Source organism: Triturus cristatus, chromosome 2_2, assembly GCF_964204655.1.
Source record: "Triturus cristatus chromosome 2_2, aTriCri1.1, whole genome shotgun sequence".
Taxonomy (NCBI): domain Eukaryota; kingdom Metazoa; phylum Chordata; class Amphibia; order Caudata; family Salamandridae; genus Triturus; species Triturus cristatus.
Window position 1 is genome coordinate 630,035,023 of NC_140582.1, and position 20,804 is coordinate 630,055,826.

At 44.4% G+C, this 20,804-nt stretch overlaps 1 protein-coding gene across 5 annotated transcripts in view; it reads right to left on the bottom strand.

The window, feature by feature from the left end:
• Positions 1 to 1,287: 1,287 nt before the first annotated feature.
• MFAP3L (microfibril associated protein 3 like) overlaps positions 1,288 to 20,804 on the bottom strand; it is a 465,114-nt gene continuing 445,597 nt past the window's right edge. For all 5 annotated transcript variants that reach the window (XM_085641824.1, XM_085641828.1, XM_085641827.1 and 2 more), the window contains one exon: positions 1,288 to 4,723. In XM_085641824.1, the coding sequence (XP_085497950.1) occupies positions 3,891 to 4,723 (833 nt within the window). In that variant the 3' untranslated portion in view covers positions 1,288 to 3,890. The remainder of the gene's footprint in view (positions 4,724 to 20,804) is intronic.

Consider the following 20,804-nt stretch of genomic DNA (forward strand, 5'->3'; position numbering starts at 1 on the left):
CGATTGTACTTTTTAAAACACTGTGCTGGCTCTGTGTGAACATCTAGTGACGCTGAATTGTTAGCTTCATAATCCTGGTAAGGGGTTTCAGTATAGGTCTGTCTTTTCTGTTCTTTTAGAGCCCTGCAGTTAACAGAGTCCTCTCACTACCTGTATTGTAATTCAATTTAGGACACTTCTATACAATTTCAAAAAGAACCCGCAGGGAGGTTTGTCCCACGCCAAGGAAATGTTCGAAAAAGGAAGAGTTTTCCGTTGAATAGTTTGCAGCAGAGGAAAAAGCCTAAAAGACACATTTGCAAACCGAGCTGCTCTACACCAGATATAGAAATAATTGTTTCGAGACAACACATGGAGGGCAAAGGTGATGTGACTATGCAGATATTATCAACATCAGAATTAAACACTGGCTAAGTCAGAAGGTCTGGCTTTCACTTTAAGTCTTTCTGAATGCAGAAGGTATATAATAAAACAATATTTCAGTATACTTTTGAGATGTACAATAGTCCATCGTGCAATGATACACCAAACGATGAGTCTGGTGAGGTTGTCAATATTTTTTTACCTAGGATTTTCAGGATCACGTTGTACTGCTTTCATTGATAAAAAACCTGTTTAGTTATAGATCTGATGACATGCATTGAACTCAGAGGAACAGACAGAGTGAACAGGCCTTTCATGATGGGGTGCTCTTGTGATGTAAAAGAAGCCCCCATACAATGTGGTGGTTAAATCTATGGCCTGTGAAATAAGCTTCCCATCCTATAACGCATTAATTTCCTTCACTGCACTGAAAGGGTAAATATATAGCTTAAAATATATTTATTTTGTGACACCATATGATTTATAAAATGTCTGAGCTGCAATGTGAAACTTCTCCAGTGATTACTGCGACAATGCAATAAGAACCAATTAGTAACTAGCTCTCTTCCTATCAATGAGAATCGTAGAGAAACACTGTAAATCACACGTTAGGACGTAGATTTCAGGAGGAGATTCCCCCAACTTCAAGCACATGCTATTGTCACAGATGAGCAATGTAGCAACACGAAATTTACATTCCTGACTTAGCCTTGAAAATATTTTTCCTTAGTGAACATTTACTTCCTGTATCTCCATGCTGCCATATTTTTGCATTGCATCTGGACAGCTATCAAAAACTCACCACAATGCGTAGCTCAGCTGATGTCCGAGCATTGTTGCGTCACTCCTAGAGTTGTAGTAATTACAAATCTGATTGTTACCTATGCAGATAAATATCTATAAAAAAACTGCTATGGGACGATATGGTTTTTGAAAATTTATTAGTGACAACCTATGGACAGCTAGTTCTGAGAGATTAATCTAGTGTGGAGACCAATAACCCCTCTGAAAGGATACAGTATGTAGGACTCAAGCTTTTTCCATATCTCATTTTTTCGAGGGAAGCAAGGTTACACCTTGGGTTGATATGCAGCAAGTGAATAAAGTCACAACGGCATCTAAGTTCCATATATCATATCAAGAGCATGATTATGCACCTGAGGGGGGCTCGTGCCTTTCAAAATCTCGGTCTTTAGAGTTTATCATACGCAAACACTCTCTGAGCGAACTCTCAGTCGGTTCCAGTGGAACTCTCCTTAGGTTGAGCAGATCGTAATCCCTAAAGAGTTACCGCGGAAGATGGTGGACATGCCACTTCAAGGTTATAGGTGAACTGTAGCTGCATGAAAGGTCTGATGAAGAGATTGTTGACGGAACATCATGTGCGCCAATGCACCAGATAAGGTGACAATCCAGTCATGCTGCACATACCAGATCATCCATCGGGAGCTATAACTCAGGATTTCTTTGGTCTTATGATGTCATGAAGATATATATGGAAGTCATAGATGAATGCTTCATGTATAAATGTATTATATTCTACAAATGTAACACAACTGGTATCAGCACTTAACTATTTCTTCTTGGTTGTTATAGAAGTCGAAAAACAATCACACTTCCAAGGCTGGATGTTAATAGCATCAAGAAAAAAGCCCTTCAGGACACTAAAAATGTGGCAAAGAGGGCTGAAGATTAGCAATACTAAATGAACTAGGTCCTTTGCTAATTCTTCAAAGCATATCTTAGTAATTCAAGTTCATCACTGACGAGTGACTGATGCATCTTATTTTCAGATGCAGCTCCCTCAGATGCTTCAAATGATCAAGCTCTCAGGAGTTATGATACATGGAACAATCCCACAAAGAAATAACACAACATTCACAGGAGAGGCGCAAGGGATCTGGACATTGAGAAAAGCGATTAGATGCATGTGCATCAACACCACAGAAGGAAGTCATAAATGTTGTATAACATGACTCTAATGCGGGTATTGTAGCAGGAAGTATACACAAGAAAGCCTTTGGTATCATGTTGCATCATAACTGGCTATGTTTCTCACTACAGATGATTCACAAAAGCTGGTTGATCAATAACCAGTTTCAGAACCAGAGACTGGTTGTGAATATTTCACACCATCAAGTATGACAATTAGAAATGACCACTGACCACATCTCACCCATCAGGAGATCGTGTAGAACCACTCAACATATCAAAGTCTAAATGTGTTAAAATCACAGAGAAAGGGATAGGAGGGGAAACTATTCTGTTACCAATTGGACGTTTTGGACTACTGAGCAAGATTAGAGGCTTCAGGTTTTGCGCTCTAATCCCAATACCATGAATGGTGGAGATAGAGGGGCTATTCAAGTTATGATACACTAGGGGTATATGGCCGGAACCAAGCTCCACCAGAAGGAAGGGTTCTATATAAAGTGATTGTTAGAAATTGTGCCAGTTCTAACAGGAACTGCATATACAGGTGCTTGGCTAACACACTACTCTTAGCATCCTTTCATGTTGTGCATCCTCCTCACCCAGATTTTTACATGTCAGTTGTGGAATTCATCATTAAAGATGGTGCTGTCTGGACAAAGAAAGGGAAATGTGAGCGTATCACCGGGGTTATTGCTCCCCAAGTTTCTTTTACAGTCCTTCCTTTCTTTTACAAGCGATTTCTTTTACGGTCTTTGGGTACAGCAGCAGAGAATTTCGTGCTATATACACACATAGCAGAATAGGAAGTTAACGTCTTTGCATCTGTTTCTCAAGAAGCTGTATGATTGTTTTCAGTGCAAATAATAAAACTTTTCTTGGCAAACAGACCCGCTTATCACAGTGCTTATCACAGTGGTGCCTCTTGTGCATTAGCTTAACCAGATGGCGGTTTCCGAAAAGCAAAATAATCATGTAAAATGAGGAAGGCAATAAGCGGGAGCTAGACAACATACGCAATAATTAATCCCATGGTTTATTTTTGCTCTCCCACTGTGAAGTGTAGGTTCAAGAAAATTTAAATAAGGTGGCAACAGACTCAAAAGAACATATCATGGTACCACAATCACCCTAGTAGTGACAAGATGGCTTTAAGTGATGAGGTACAAGGCTCCTACCAGTGCCTTGTAATCACTAGGGATAATCCTTACCGCTTGCTGCCTATCGGCGGGGGCCTTATGGCTTGTTGCCTATAGCGTGCTATGAAACACGGCTACTGCATGGACTGTGAAATAAGATTAACTGTTTCTGGATGTTAAGCCTACAAGTAAGTATTTCCCAGACAAAGACAAGTCCAAAAACTGTTGGCCTAGAGATCAATCGTATCTAAGCATACGAGTGGTAAATAATTCTAACAAAGAATTCTGAGGGCTAGAAATTACAAGACACAATTATGTTGCCAAATGAACATTGACCTATATCTCCAGCATGCTTTACATATGATAGAGTCTCTTGATAAGGCTAAGTGGAATGTTCTTCTGACTTTCATAAGGAGCTCTACCTGGCTTTAATGATATGCATAGATTTTTCGGATACTATACATGGCTTTCATAAATAACGCATGCAGTTGAGTCCTCAACTGACACAACTGTGGTTAGCTTCGAAGAAAGTGCTGGTGCTTGTGCAATCGCTTCCTCCTTGTTCTCAGACTGTGCACTGTGCTGTGATTGGGTGTCAAGAGAATCTTGTGCAACTAATGGATGAACTGACACCCTTATTGCAATCTGCTGCGGTGGTGCATCATGGAGCGATGAGGCATCAGAGTCATTGGTGGGAGAATCCCTCCGCTTTAAAACATTTTGAATAGACAGCACCCCATCACAACCACGTTGCCCCTCGGGGCCGGGCCCCACAGAGTTCTGCCCCTGATCCTCCAGTCCAACCACCTCTAGAATTTCCTCCATTATAGTTCTGCAGTTCATGATGAGAGGTGGGAGCGGCACGCTCCTAGCCAGCTCCTCGATGTACCTGGCAAATTCCATAGTCTTGAACTGGGTTACTTTGGCAAGCTCAAGAGTCTTTGCAGATGTGATGATTGGAATACGCTTAGCAATTTCAAACGCCTTTTGCAGCTTCTCTGCTCCTTCTGTACGGAAAAAATCATTAATGGCTTTCTCAGTTTTCTTCAAGTGACTGCTCATCATGCACAGCCGGGTGATGTTCAAGATCATAACAATGGTGAAAGCTACAAGACAGACAATCATATAGTAGATGCCCATATCCCCAGTGGTAAAGATGACCCTCAGGGTGACCGTGTTATTTACACTACCGTGGGCGTTGGAAGCCACACATGTGTATTTACCACGATCTTCAAAGGTCACACTAGTTATGTTCAACAGGCCGTCATCAAGGATCCACCACTTTCCATCTGCAAAAGAAAATTGAAAAAACATCAGGTCCAAACCCGATATTGTTCTGACGTCTGACATGAAATTCAGTTTAATTAGGGCTTCCATTTTAAACAAATTGTTTACAATATAAGGCTTTAAATAACCTCATATTTTTTACAATACTCGAATGTCAAGTGAGCAAGATACACACCACTGCAAAGTGTATGCAATACATTTGGGATAATTCATACCCAATAACTCAATCTAAATTTTGCTAATCCATGCAGAGTTTGTAAACCACAGAAAGACACGAAACCCATAGCCTATATATCTGATGATCTACCACTCCTCCGAAACATAACATACAATATTTTGGTCTGTGGCCGCCTGTATCAGGTTTATAAAGACAATTTCGTGCCTTCATTTCACTGGCACTTTTAGGATGCTGAAATATCAAACTCTGAGCAGCAAAGTAATAATGTTTAACATTTGAGCTGCGATTACATTTTCACATTACGGGTAGTGGAGTTAGAACTACTCTGGAACAAGTGCTTATGTTTACATTTTATGCTCTTTGTCATTGAGCTTCTCTGGGGGGCAATTGACATGTACGTGTCTAACAGCATAGCCAAGTTGATTGAAACACCAATGGCCCAATGATTGTGCTGCTCCTTGATAACTTAGCTATGATCTTGCTAATGTGAGCATATAGGTTTACTCTGGGAAACTTCAACAATGAAGCAGGATGCTAGAGAGAAGATTGGTGCTGGCATCCATTTGGATGACATGCTTTTTGGTATGCCAACTAGAGTATACGTAGGCAGTGTTTATGGCAAGGGAATATTAATTTTCTAAGGGCTAGAAGAGAGGGTTTTTGAACAACTGGTTAATATTTTGTTTATTGATTGCTTTCTTTGTCATTATATAGTTTGTTAGTTTCATTCATCTGAATATTACGTACTAGACCAGGATGTTGATTTCAATAAAGTCATAAATTACATAATGTGTTTTCTTGTGTGTGTGTGTGTACTTTTTTACATATTCTGTGCCACGTGCGATTCCCTTACACAGTGAGCCCAAGTCCAGGCTCAACACCCATTAAACCTCAAAAGCAAAGCGCGATACAAGGCCCATCCTAGATCCATCACAGCATGAAGGGATAATAGTGCCTTTACATTACACCACAAACATTCCCCTATTTAGTTTTGAAACCAGGCAATTCATATAGAATAGTTTGAGATTATAAAAATATAAATGCATATACATGCATACATGTAGTATAAACTCTCATAGAACTGAATTCATAACAAACTTAGCAAAAAATACAAAACAACATTAATAATATCCACATCACAAATGACGTAACAGAACATTTGGACAGAATGGACATAATAGTGACTATAGTAGCCCAACAGTGCTACAACATAAACGCACAAACATCTTAGATTGTGTATCTTAACATGATTTTCCTTAGATATAGATTATCCACTGAGGGCAAAGGTTTAGCATAGGACTTCCTACAAAAGTGTGCTACTTTGCAACCTCCAAACACATTGACAAAGTTGCAAGCCCTGGTCAGGTGTTTGGACTTTGGAAGAGCTTATTTGCCACAATTCGCTGAGCGGGTTAAGCCACATATGATTTAATCACTCCCTCAATTTCAGGGAGAAAATGGACAAAAACATACACAGCGATCTTACTTGAACTGCAAGCAGACAAGTTAAGATGAATTACTTACAGACATGGGAGCAATAAGACAAACCTAGTAATTAGAGTTATACCTAGCACTTCAGACTATACATGTAGTTTCAAATGTGGGACAAGTGACCCCCATAACATACAGATCACATATATACTACACTGCCGAGGAATTGCTTTACCCCTACAGAGAAACTTCTCACTGCCGTGCAGACAAAGGAGGGACCCGCTGGTACCTGTTTCACCACACAGATTATCTGGGACGAGTAGTTTCTGACCATGAAGCACACGTCAAGGATCTTAAATGCCACCCCCACTCCGACGTGGCAGCTACCACAAGATTGCTTGGAAGACCTGGTGTTCTGGGAGGAGCAGAGAAACCACACTGCCTCCTCTCGGACGCTGGAGTGCGACACCTTCAAGGTGGTAATGTGTGGAACTTGCATTTAACAGAATTCTGGTGTCTGCAGGGTCTTGGAGAGGGCCATAACTTAAGCTGAAACCATCCTGGCAGAGCTGAGCAGAGCAGCAGATACCGACTAGTAGACGCAAAAACCGCCTACGTCGCCGTACTAGAAAACCTGTGACGTTATAACAGCCCATGTGACGAAAGTCCATCGCTAGGGAGACAAATCCAGCAGGCTCCTGGCCTAGCTTATCTGGCAGGAGCCTGGGGCCCGCCCCATCACTTAAGTGGTCAAATTAGCAGGCTTCACAGTTCACATGCAGGTTGATATACTGCAGGCCTTTTATGACTAATACTCGCCTGTATAGAAGGCCCCACCCAAAACATCGTCAGATCTTGTCACAACATTTCAGGAAGGTATAACTCTCCCATGCATTCCAGCCTCCACCAGGCTCTCCCTAGAGGCAGAGAATACATCTACAGATGTGACGCAGGCCATCTGCGACCTAGCCTGAAACAAAGCACCGGGGCTAGATGCTCTGCCCATAGAGTACTACAGCACCTTTTCCTCCTCCTGGCACCGTACCTGGCAGCAATGTATAATGCGGTATTAGACACCGATGATCTCCTACACTCACTTCGCGGGTCCCTATTGGTTTCACTTCCTAAGCCTGGCAGAGACCCCACACTGCTAGTCTCTTACAGACCCAACACCATACTCGGAGCGGATTACAAAGTCCTGGGCAAGGTCCTGGCCGATCGCAGAATATCTGTCACCGCTTCCATGTACAGGACCAGGTAAAAGGGCGGGTCCCACGGTCAGTCTGCCTTATCCTGGAGAAGGCATCTGATAATATAAGGTGGCACTATCTGTTCATAGTGCTCGTCCGAATGGGGGTTGGAACAAGACTTCTAGCCTACACCAGATTGCTCTACTCCACACTGGCTTCATGGATGCACCTGGGCCGCCTTCCCGGTTGGCTGTGGTATGAGACAGGGGTTTCTACTCTCATGAGTGGGGCATCCAGCTTGCAGGTACGACACACGCAGTATCTCTATGCGTGGATGACCTACTCCTGTACATTTGAGACATAGCGACCGACCTCACACTGATTTGGGACACATTGGCGGAGTATGCCACCATAGCAGCACTTCAGGTTAGTTGGGCAAAATCAGCTGTGCTGTATACCCACTCTGCCCTGACCAACAACCGTGGGCAGTCTATCTCGGGGACACCCGCCTCAATTGGCACGCACAGGCAACATGCTACTTGGCGGTTTACCTTTATAACAGACACCAGGATTTGTACAAGGGGAACCTTCGCAAAGCTCTGGCAGGAATCTGAACGCAGGTACATTTCTGGCGATCTCTTCCCCTGGGCCCTATAGGCAAGGCCGCATTAAGAAAAATGGTTATCCTGCCTTGCCTGTTATACTATTTTACCAATCTCCAAGTAATATCACCACACTCCTTCAGGTAACTAGATTCTATCCTGTGCACAGTCATATGGGGCTTGAGGCATAGACGCATTGCTCTTGCTAAGCTGCAGTTGCCACTATCCCAGGGGGGCTTCAGAGCCCCATGCTTCGAGACATACTTCCTTACAGCACAGCTACAATGGCTGTCATTGAATCTGGGCCCCTTCTGATCCCTGCGATCTAACGCCTACTCCTACCGAAGGCTCAGCACGCAGTACCCTGGCTCCTTCAAGTAAGGGTAGCAAAGACAAGCAGGGCTAAAATACATCGACTTTCCCGGAAGATTCCTCTGTACACCCTAAATATGCTCCTAGTAGGCCTACCTCACAACCCAGGTTTTTACATTGCAGGGGAGCTGTACGTGTGGACCGACCACTTGGTGCTCATGACGGATGACCTATTTGCTAAGAGCTAACTTCTCCCTTTCGGCCATCTAGCAAAGGAGAATAAACTTCCCCACTGAGCAGTTCCTCTTACACCGACAGCTCAGTCATACATGCCACACCCACTGGGACCTCTCGGAGGGGGAACCCATAGCACACTCAGTGCTTCAGACTGTCCTGGCTATGCGTGTCTGTCGGCACCTGATTACCTGTCGCTACAAAGCCGCACACAAACTGATGGCTGCTCCCCTCACAGCACTGCGTAAAAAGTGGGAAGATGAATTCGGGAGGGTACAGCACAATAAGGAATAAGAGCGGGCACTAGAGTTACCCAAAAAGGTCTCTCACAACTCGCACATAAAGAATATATAGTTCTTCATCCTACACAGGTCTTACATGACTCCGGCTCAACTCCATCGCTATTTCCCCGAGAAACTGTTCCGAGTGTCCGTGCTGTTAAGCTCCCGCTGCGGATCTCATGCACATTCTGTGGTCCTGCCCTGCTCTACAGGCACTTGGCACTCAATTCACACCACTTCACGTGAGGTCACAGAATTACCAGACATCCACACATGGGAAGCATGCTCCCTGGGCATATTGAAAAGCAGGAAGCATGTTGCTAGAAATGATGGAACTAATTTTGACAAATAATTTTTTCTTACATGACTGACAATGGTACTACCAGGTCCGAGGTACAGCCATGGGGACAAGTTTTGCTCCCTCTTATGCTTGCTTCTTTTTTGGGGAGGTATGAGAGGGAGCATGCATGGGGCAGAGGTGCCTACCCCTGGACACAGCACATCGTGTTCTGGGGAGGTACATCAATGACAGTATCTGCCTTTGGTCTGGTTCCACGTAGGCCCTACAGGAATATTTTTGTTATCTTAATGATAACCCGTGAAATGTTAAATTAACTATAAATCATCATAAGAATGAGAACGATTTTTTGGATCTGCATTTCTATATAAAAGAAGGAATGATCCAAAGCACATTGTGAAGTAAAGAGACAGTCTGCAATGTAATGCTACATGCAATGAGTGCACATGCACGTTCAGTGATTAGGAATATCCCTTATGTTGAGATGGTATGGGAAAGGAGGAGCTGTTTAGAATTCACTTCTTTTGGCGCGAACATTGTAGATACCCGTTTTTAGGTCTCGCTGAGCCAAGCGCATGCTCTGGCTCGGAGAGACATTTAGTAGGTGAGTTTTCAAAGTGCTACTGTCTGGCCTAGCGCTTGCGTTCACGTGAGCGTGCAGCTGCCATTCACGGGTCATTAGCACCACTCGGCCGCACGTCTTTCGCTTTGATCGTGATTGCGAACACTTTTGCAATACAGCCGTTTGTCTGCCGTCCGTCCACCCCTCTTTCTACGTGCCCTTTAATCTTCTTTTGTGTATGCCTCTGACTAACTATATGTATCTACATACGCCGTACAAATCGTTCATCTGTGTATATATTAGTCTCTGTTTCTTTATCGCTCTCACACCTTCGCCACCTTTCTCTCTTTTTCTCCCTCATTTCTCTTTCTCTCTTTCCTTCAGTCTGTCTATATGTCAGTCCATCTGTTTGTCTTTCTGTTGGGTCTGTCTGTTATGTCTGTACAACAGTACAAGCTCCCCATCTGTCTTGGTTTGTCTGTGTAATAAACTGTGTATCTGTATTTATGTTTGCCTGTCTACGCTGCAAATACCAAACTATCACTTATCGAGCCATCTGTCCTTGTCTTCTTGCACATCAGTCTAATGGTTTCTGTCTACAGACCCATGTGGCTGCTTTTTACTACTTGTTCTCTCCGTCCGATTTTCTCTGGAATGCTCTCTCCTCCCTCCCTGAAACAATCTGTCACTCTTCTCTATCCTTGCCTGTCTCGCAGTTTACTCCTCGGGTACTGTTTCTGCTCATTTTTCCACTCTCTGTCAGACACAATAGAGTTTTTGTTGTGTTTTTGTTATTTTTAAAGTTGAGCTGGAAAGGGTAAAAAGTAAGGTGTCAATCGACTGCTTATCAGGAGGACTCACGGTGACGGATGCCGTGCTCATCGCCTCCTATTCTTTTCCAACTGTAAAAGTGTAAGGTGTCAATCGACTGTTTATCAGGAGGACTCACGGTGACGGATGCCGTACTCATTGCCTCCTATTCTTTTCCAACTGTAAAAGTGAATTCAAGTGTCCACAACACCAGGGTGTGCAACTCACCTGTGCTGGCAGCTGGTGGCCTGCTGCTGGAGCCCACTCTTGGGGATCTAGGAGTGCTGCCTACAGACCCTGCACTCGCTGACCCTTGTTCCAATTTACTTGACTCGCTTTTCATTGGCAGAACCACCAGATGGTGAAAAATAAAAAGAAGAGTATCCCCAATGACAATAAACTGAGGTTCATTACCAAATACACCACATACAGCAATCAAATATTCAGGATTTTGAAAAAAACATTGGCATATCTAACTTGAAGCCCCCAATTTTAGAAAAACACTAACTAGGAACCCTTCTGTTACCTACAGAAAAGGGTTGACTTTAAAAGATAAACTATGCCCTACTTATGTGACAACACCTAGAACAGTTGGAACCTGGTTACCACCAAAACCAAGTGGCTGTTTTACATGCGAGTCATGCAATATATGTATTTTTGGCAAAAGTAAAACAAAGGAACTTACATTCAATGGCCAAAAGCGGTACATGATTAAGGAATTCATTAACTGTAATACCGCATTTGTTTTTTATGTACTAGGCTGTGCCTGTGGTATGATCCATGTAGGAAGCACGACACGGAGTCTGAAAGTAAGGGTTCAGGAACACCGTAGAGCCACTGTCAGTGGAGACGCAAGATATCCTTTGGCAGAGCATGACAAACACGCTCATGCTTCAGATTGTATGTTTTGGTTCCATGGAATTGAACATGTGGTGGCAGACAAGAGAGGGGAGACAGAGAGCTTATCCTTAGGCAGAAGGAAGCCAAATGGATATGCAGATTGCGGGCCATAAGTTGTGGCCATAAAACTGATAATGAATTTTATTATTTTTTTAGCTAACCATTAGGGGCCATGTCAAAGAACAGCTTTCTATGTCTCGTCCACCTGTGTTCCAATGCATCAATAGGATCATTAAATAATCATGATAAATGGAGACTGAGTATAAATTCAATGATATAACGATTACAATTTTATTGTTTTCTACTTTGAATCAATGTACCACTTTTTTCTAAACCTGTAATCTTTCCTTGCAAGATCTCTGTACAGCATTTTCCCTAACATACACACATTAAAGTAATGCCACATTTGTCTAATCATTCAACCTGGACTTACACTAGAGCTTGAAATGCCAATAACTGAGTGGAAGTATGGTATTGGCATTCATGGCTAGATCAGGATATGCTTTGATGCATAGAGTCAAATTGGCTAATATGGTCCTCATATACATGACCATCCTACTGAGCCGCAAAAACTTTTTGAAGCCAGACTTCCTTTGAATATTGGTCATTAGAGCCGTGGATGGTGTTTTAATTTATTGAATTCCTAAATCTGCACAGCCCTTCCGACCTTCTTTCTTCTTCCCTCTCACCCACCTTTTTTCCCCCTCTTCATTACCCCCTTCACATTTTCAACTTTACACTTGTAAGGGGCGCTCTGATACTGAGCTCCCTCTGTTTAAGCTCTTGTGAGCTAACTCGGTGTTGCTGCACCGTTATTGCACACTGCAATATGGGCGCCGTTAGTATAAATGTTAATAATTGTGGTACTAATCTAACATTAGCCACTAAGTTCGGGATCTTAATGATTAAATAATAGCGTACAAGCATACAGCCCAAATATTAGTCACATCTTTCTTGGTCTTCAGTCTCCATAAATTGGTTTTTATTTTTAAATAAGTGTTATCACTGTATCACAGTATTGACTTTTAGCCATTTAAAGATGGCTGCCATTTTCTGTAGCGGATTATCAAGCTTTTATTTTTTGATTACACATATCGAGTCCTTGACATTATGGCATGCAAAGAATGATTAATAAACAGATAATATCTGCCAAGACACTTTGAATCGTTAAAATCGATAGAATTTCTATATGATAGCCTGACTGTGTGATGGAAACAGCCACTCAATATGGCGACCGTTTGATTCTCGAAATGAGGCGCAAAGTCTAGCATGAAGCCTGTCCGACAATAGGGAGGTGCTATTGATTACTCAGCTGTCCCCAATTAGTAGCCTTTAAAATAGGAGCAATGGCGCAAACCAGTGTCCTCGACAAACGTGTCAGGGATCAGAGGACTGGATACACTTATCAAGGTATGCGGGCGAGTTGCCATTTGGGCGCTGTGGGGGCAGAGCCAATTTGTTTTAATCAATCACAGTGAATACAACTGTATGCAAAATACATGTATTTTTTAAACATGCAGGGGCAAGTTCTAACGTTCTGCATATTTAAGTAGGGCGTTGGGCACGGTCATTAGACTGTTTTTTATGAAAAAAACATGGAATAAAGACAGAATTTGAAGAAAACCTACAGAGACTGAATCGCTTTCTTCAGTGCCCCTTCTTAGGTTTAAAATTGCTTTATAATCTGTAAAACAGTGACACCGAAGGGTGACAGGTGTCTAAGTGTGCACGATCAACAAAAAATATAGTGGCAGTGTTACAGTGAGGTGCTATTCTCGGGGTCCGTCTTCCGGTTTGCCTTTGTATTTTGAAAAGCAAGAAGTGACTGACTGTACAGGGCCGCTTTGCAGACCTGGCACTACTGCTAGCCAAGCACCTGCTTACACTTCATTGGTGTTCTCCTGCTGTAATACCAGTTTCTTTGTGGTAGATAAAAGTATTAGTGATTGGAAGGGGGATACGCACGTACATGCAGATGTTGGGTGGGGCTGATAGATGAGTTAGAGGAGATTAGGAAATACCTTGTCTCAGTTCCTGGAATCTAACTCCAGGTTGGACGATGTTCAGTTCGGCTTTCGACCTGGCCATGGAACGGAGACTGCCTTAGTGATAGTGTTAGACGACCTCCGATTGCGGGCAGATAGGGGACAATCGGGCATTCTTATTTTGTCCGACCTGTCTGCCGCTTTCGATACGGTCGACCACTGTATTTTGCTGACCAAGCTGGAAGAAGTCGGGGTGTCAGGGACGGCCCTAGAGTGGTTTCGCTCTTATCTATCTGACAGATGTTAGGTGGTCTCCCTTCCGCCGTATCAGTCTAAGTTTTCCAACATCCACCATGGCGTTCCTCAGGGCTCGGCGATGAGCCCTATTCTTTTTAATATCTATACGAGACCCTTGATTGGAATTATGAAGGAGCATGGTGTGAAAGTGGTAAATTATGCCGACGACACCCAACTCTTCTTCTCCTTAGAGGGAAATCAGTCCATTTCTTTGGCAACTTTTCATGATTGCATGCAGGATACTGCTCACTGGTTAAGTACTAACTCACTTCAATTTAATTCAGATAAGACTGAAGTCTTATACTGCGCCGTGGGGAAGGTCCCTCCCCTTTTTCCGGACAATTTCTGGCCTTCAACTACGTCCACTCTGGCTCCGGCTAAAGCAGTACGTAATCTGGGAGTGATGCTTGATGTGAACTTAACCTTGGAAATGCATGTAAATAAGGTGGTGGGGAATTGTTTCCCCCGGATTAAAGCACTAAGCTCCCGTTGCTGCCAAAGACGGCCAGAGCGTTGGTGGTTGGTTGTATTATCCTCAGTAGACGAGACTACTGTAATGCTCTACTGTTAGAGGCCCCTAAATTCCTGATTGAGCGCCTCCAAAGAGTCCAAACCGTGGCGGCCAAATTGGCACTGATGAAACCACGACGCTCATCAGGTTCACTGGCCCTTGTAGAGCTTCATTAGTTGCCTATAATGCAGAGGGTCCAGTTTAAGTCTCTGTGTCTGGTCTTTAAGGCTCTTCATGGCCTGGGACCCATACCTCTTCAAGAGACCTTTTCATGGTACACTCCAACAAGGTGTCTCCGCTCTGCTACCGCCTGCTTGTTGAAAGTTCCGAAAATTCGAAGAGCTAAGTCAGGAGGCAGAGCGTTCAGCTTGGCCGCTGCCAAGCTCTAGAACAGCCTCCCTCTGGAATTTAGACAGCTACATGATCTTCTACAGTTCAGGAAGAAGATCAAAACATGGCTGTTTCCTAGAGCTTGACAGCTCTGGAGCTACCCTGTTAGTTTACGCCCGTTTTTTCCCTCCACTGCCTGATGAGGATACATGTACTACAGCGCCAAGATACCCGTAGGGTGATAGCTGAGCTCTACAAACACCGTATAAAATACAATACCGTATACAATGCAATACAATTAGGTTACTTTCCCAAAAAAGGGAGAGGTTGTGATCTTTAAAATGAATTGTGGGCAATATGCAAAAAAACATTAATAGAGATTAAGGCAAACGTTCATGTGACTTAGATAAGGTTGTGCTCAGAGATAAGAGACATGCCGACGACTGAAAGGAATGAGAGAGGCATACAAAAGGAAAACTGAGTGGTGACCATTAGAAGTTTTAAGTAGAGACCAGTTTCTCATGCTGGAGCTTAGGACTATAGAGCACATTTTAAGAGACAGTATGCAATTTGCGGATGCAAGACTGTAGAATGAAACAACAGAAATTGCATGTGAAGACAGTACCATATTACATACTTTGTAGGTGCTATGGTAGGGTCGAACAGTTAGTTGAATATAAGTATCCAAATACAGCTACATGAAATAACTACCTATGGCTTTTAGTATTATTGATCTTAATACCCGTTTTCCACCAGGCATAAAAAGAGAAGCACGGAGCAATGAAAGTGATGATGCTGGCTCCAATATCCAAATACTTTCATAATGAAGTGTGAAGACATTGCAAACAGCCTTTCTGAAGTAGCAATCAGGGTGAGACAGGAGGGCAGGCCTGCATAGAAATATTACCACTTTTACCAACATAATCTGCTGAATCACTCCTTCCCCTGCCATCCAGTAAACAGCAGGCGCTCAGGAAAATCTAATCAGCAATCCTTTGAAAACAGGCCCTCATAGAATTTTTAAAGTAACCGTGCCTCCATCTTTCCTCACTTCACTGCCTGGGTCTCCACCCTTTGGCTTCAGGAATGCAGTTAATGTACTTCCTCTGTCCGGGGAAGCTGTATCCACCCTCCATCCTGTGCCATGGTAAGCCAGGGTCTGTACCAAAATGTATCATACTGGTCCCAGAAGACATGCGTTGCAAATGGTCATGTCATGTATTAGCAACACATACACTATATACGCACATACTAGGCATGCACACAATGTCAGCACAAGCATCTGAGTATTATGGGAATCAGACCAGTAGGTCGCACTCCCTCCTTAAACAGCAAAAAAAAAAAAATCGGTACATTGTCACTACCATTTTATTTTATATTAACAACCCAGGACATGGACGGCAGTTCTATGTCATGAAAGATGGCAAGCTTGGTGCGCCCATCCAGGCCACAGCACAGTGTCTGGACATTGGCTTTATCCAGAGATCAGCACATATGGTAAATTAGCATGATATTTGGGCCCAAAAAACAAAGGCAAGATGCATGCACTGTGTCACTCAGGGCAAGGGAACACATCCCTTTACCATGCAAGGGACATTAAAGCCGCAACGCAGGCTTATTAATATGGAAGCTTTACGTTTTGAGTAGAGGAGTTCCACACAGCTAAGAAACTGATTTGTCAATTTTTACTAACATGAAGTTCTATTGAGTAATGAAGAACGTGCGTGTTAGCCATATCTGGAACACCTGTTTATTAGTTACTTCTATACATGGAAACATATCCGATTATGAATCCCTGTTACAAGCAATCTATAATGTAGCTTCAATATTCTTTAAAGCGCAGGCAAACATCAACCCTAAAATACCAAAGGATGATACTAAAGGTAGCTGCGAATGAGGTATCTGAAGTTCTAATACAATCTGTGAAAAGTACTTTCACCTCGGACTTGGGAAATAATCTTACCTGAAGGGCTTGTTCTGCACCCAACCAGCTGTGGGTGGCAAACTTCAGCTGCCAAATGCAGTGTGCATTTCGAGGGTTCGCTGGTGGGCCTGTCTTATGGCCAGGCCCTGCACCAACCTGCACCTGATTAGTAACAACTGCTTTGCACAGTCGAAAGCTGTGCACAATGTTTGTTGACTGCAGGGCCTGCCCTAAAGGTAACACCTGTGCCATGTCGCTGCAAGCGGCCAATCGTCACTGCACATAGCCTTTGGCTACATGCAGTGAAGGTTGGGTTGCCAACTCTTGCTGCTGCCAACCAGACAAGCTCTGTATTTTTACATTTTCTGTTGATTTGAAGATCCTTCGTGAGGACTGCAAACCTTGTTCGCATTTGTGGAACCTGCAAAAGGGCCAGCATGGGTCCATAAGCTTGCTGTGGGCTGAAAGTCTCATGGTCAAGCAAGAGGTATGCAGTTCCTATGGAGGGGCCGGAAGTTCAATGGGCGAAGGGCCAATTGGCCGAAGGGCATGTAAGGAGGCTGCAGGTAAAGGAAGGAAGGTTGGGGGGTATAGCCCGAATAGGGAGCAAGAGCACTCACACACCCCAAGAGGTGTCATGCTTTCTCTTGGGCCGGCGCTGCAATGCCCAACTGGCCCCGCAGGTGGGGCCCTTTGCCGGAGGTCTTCAGTGTTGTTTGCCGACAGGCCCTAGAGGATGGGGTGTTGGAGCGAATGTGTGATGAGTAGAGTGGAAGTGAAAGTGTGTCTAAAAATAGCTGAGTACCCAAAAATCCTTTATTCGCTGGCTACTGATGCTGTGATTAAACGGACTACAAGATTAGTGGCTGGTGAGGAGAATAAAACCTTCTGCAGCTCAAGGTGAAATGTGAAGGTGGTCAATAGGTCGAAATGTTTCATGCCAAAGTTCTCCTATAGGATGAGTGTCATTTCATCAGGACCGGAGGGGGATCCTCATCTACTCTAAAGTAGGGGGACAGTCAAGAGTATCCTAGGAAGTACCGTCCCTGAAATCTGGGTTCATATGTAATCGAGGGTGCAAGTGGGGAGTCCGGACATGAGTAGGTCCCACGCGCAAGAACTCCGGAACCCCGGTTATTCGCCCTCACCAGTGTTGAGAGCGTCTCGGACGTCCAGGCTGGGGTAATTCTACATCCCCTTCTAGGTGTTATCCAGAAGGTAGACTTTTTTTACACCCACTCCCCACTTGCACCACTCCGATGGGAGATAAAGACAAATTTCACTTTTGGCACCCCTCCCTTATTTTTTTGGTCAAGCTGGTCAGATCGGCACGAAACTTTCCAGAACCCAAAGCGGATGTACTTTTTTTTCAGAAAGTGTTAGATTCCTGGTTGGCTGAGGTAGGTACCTTAGGCCAAATAGGGACCCACGTTTCCATGTCAGGGAAAGGAAGGACACCTTCTGAGATAGCCCCTGCTCACCCCCTTGGTAGCTTGGCACGAGCAGCCAGGCTTATCTTAAAGGAAAATGTGTAAAGTATTTGCAATCACGTTCACAGCAACCCAATGATGACACCACAAATGGACTCCACACGAGTTTCATAAAAACGAGTATAAATTTATATAAAAAGATATAAGATAAGACCACACGATATAAATCCAACATATGCGTATTTGTAATATTCCTCCTGGCTGGTTGTTAGGCCGGCCAGCCAGCCCTTGTAAGTTCTGGCGATATTACTGAGCACTTCTAAAAGTTCCACTGCAGTCCTAATGCAATGCTATGCAGTTCGTAATGCTAGAATCAGGCACTTTGCAATGTAAAAAGGATGCCATGCGTAACCCTAGAATCAGGCATGTTGCAATGTAAACATAATGCAATGCGTAACTCAACATTCCGGTACTTTGTAATGCAAAAACAATGCAATGCGTAATAAACTAATCATGTCGTTTGTTATGCAGGAATAATGCAACGCGTAATACACTAATCATGTAGTTCGGTATGCAGCAATAATACAATGCGTAATGCACTAATCAGGTAGTTTGTTATGCAGAAATAATGCAATGTGTAATACGGCAATCAGGTAGTTCATTATGCAGAAATAATGCAATACGTAATACACTCCAGCACTGATCACGGTGCCTTCGGCGGTCTCTCTGCCACTCGTGCTGACTCACAGTCAGCCTCTGTCAACAGTTGCCCTTGCATGGGTATGGTGTAACAAAGAGTGCAGCTCCGCACTCCAGCCACTCCTTTGGCAAGTACGGGCTGCGACACGAGCCGAAGCAGAGGCACTGCCGGAATGGGAGAGGCAGAGTGTGTCTCCCTCCGAGCCCGCAACCCGCCCAAGGCCTCGGCACACGTTACCTGGGGAGGGGAGAGGGGAGGGGTGCGACCTCACTCTCCTCTACTCTTCCTGCGACTTGGGCGTCCGATGGAATCTTTGTGAATTCCGGGCAGTGGGACTTGGCCCTCTCTCGACGAGGTTGGCTCGCGGTCCCGCTCTCGCAATGGCAGGCTCAGGCCGGCGGCTAAGCTCCTCTGGGGCTGCCGGTCCGGGCCGCTGACTCTGAAGATATCAGGCTGCCACAGGGCACACGCACACAGCGTCGCTGAGTCTCCCTTGAGCTTTGGGTGCCCCATCACATGATGGGGCACTCCTCACGAAGGTTTCAGGCTGCACGAAGCACACATCGTTGCTGAGACTCACTCGGACTCCGGGTGCACGATAACAAGGCAATTCTCATGAAGGTCCCAGGCTGCACAAAGCACAAGCACACAGTGTCGCTGAGACTCACTTGGATTCCGGTGCACACGTTAACAGGACAAACCTCACAAAGGGCTCAGACTGCAAAAAGCACATGCACACAGCACCGCTGAGACTCTCCTGGAAACCTTTGTGTTCCCGAGTTTCCGCAACAGGGAGCCAGCTCACCTCGGGCCCTTGGGGATAAGTTACTTCAGGACACAGCATAGCAACGTCCTTTCAAGCAGGGGGACACAGCACACAGCAAAGTCCCTTCAGACTCTCCTTGGTTAAAACAGCAAACTGCAGGCCAGCCCCAGAACACACAGCAAGGGTCAGTCCTTTCCTTCAGTCTCTTCAGTTGTTTCTTCCTTGGCAAAGGTTCCTCTTGACCAGGAAGTAGCTTCAGTCTTGTTCAATCTGGATCAAGCCAGCTCTCCAAAGTTCAGGGGCTTCAGCTCTCATAGGTATACCCCTAAATGCATTTGAAGTATTGGTGTTCAGGGGGCACTGACCCCTGTTAAAACCAGTTCTGGGTGCTTCCCTGCCAGTGACACCTTTTTCCTTTGATTGGTGGGGGTCTGGATTATCAATCACTCAGTAGGAGATGGGTCCATTGCTTTATGGCAACAACCCAGGCCTCTTCACCTCTAGGGGCTACTGCTATCCCTACACTCCAGATGCAGGTCAGCCTGTTGCTGTCTCACCTCCTCCCCTGGGTCAAGACATTCCCCAGATCCCATCACTTTCAAATCCAGACAGTCAATCCACAACCAGGCAGAGACACACAGCAATGTTAGAGCACAAACACCCAGCCCCTTCTAAAAGAGTGGCTTCTAAACACATAATGCAAAAACCACCTTCATAAAAAAATGTGTTATTACACTGTGAGTTCAGGCACACTAACCTTCACCTCTCTATCTTAAGCTTTTGGGAAGATAAACTTGGTAACATATTATACAGCCTCCCCATTCTGTCCTATGGGCAAGATGGCCTTTCAACAGTGAAAAAGAAATGGAGATTATTTCACTGTCAGGACATGGTACACACCTTATAGTCCATGTCCTACCTTTCACATGCACTGCACCCTGCCCAGGGGGTACCCTGGACCTACCACAGGGGTGTCTGATGTGCATTGAAAGGGAAGGATAAGGTCTGGCAAGTGAGTGGACTTGTCAGACCAACATGGCAGTTTAACAAGCTGCGCACAGGGACTGCAATTGCAGGCCTGAGTTCCCTGTTTAAAGCTACTTGTGTGGGTGGCACAATTAGTGTTGGAGGCCCACTAGCAGCAGTTGCATTACCAGCCCTGGCACACATAATGCACTTTACTAGGGACTTTACTAGTAAGGCAAACATACCAATCATGGACAACCAATTACCATTACACTTTATACAGGTAGCACTTGCACTTTGACAGTGATTAGCAGTGGCAAAGTGCCCAAAGCATCTAAGCCAGTTAAAAATAGAGGTGGTAGAAGCAAAATGTCAA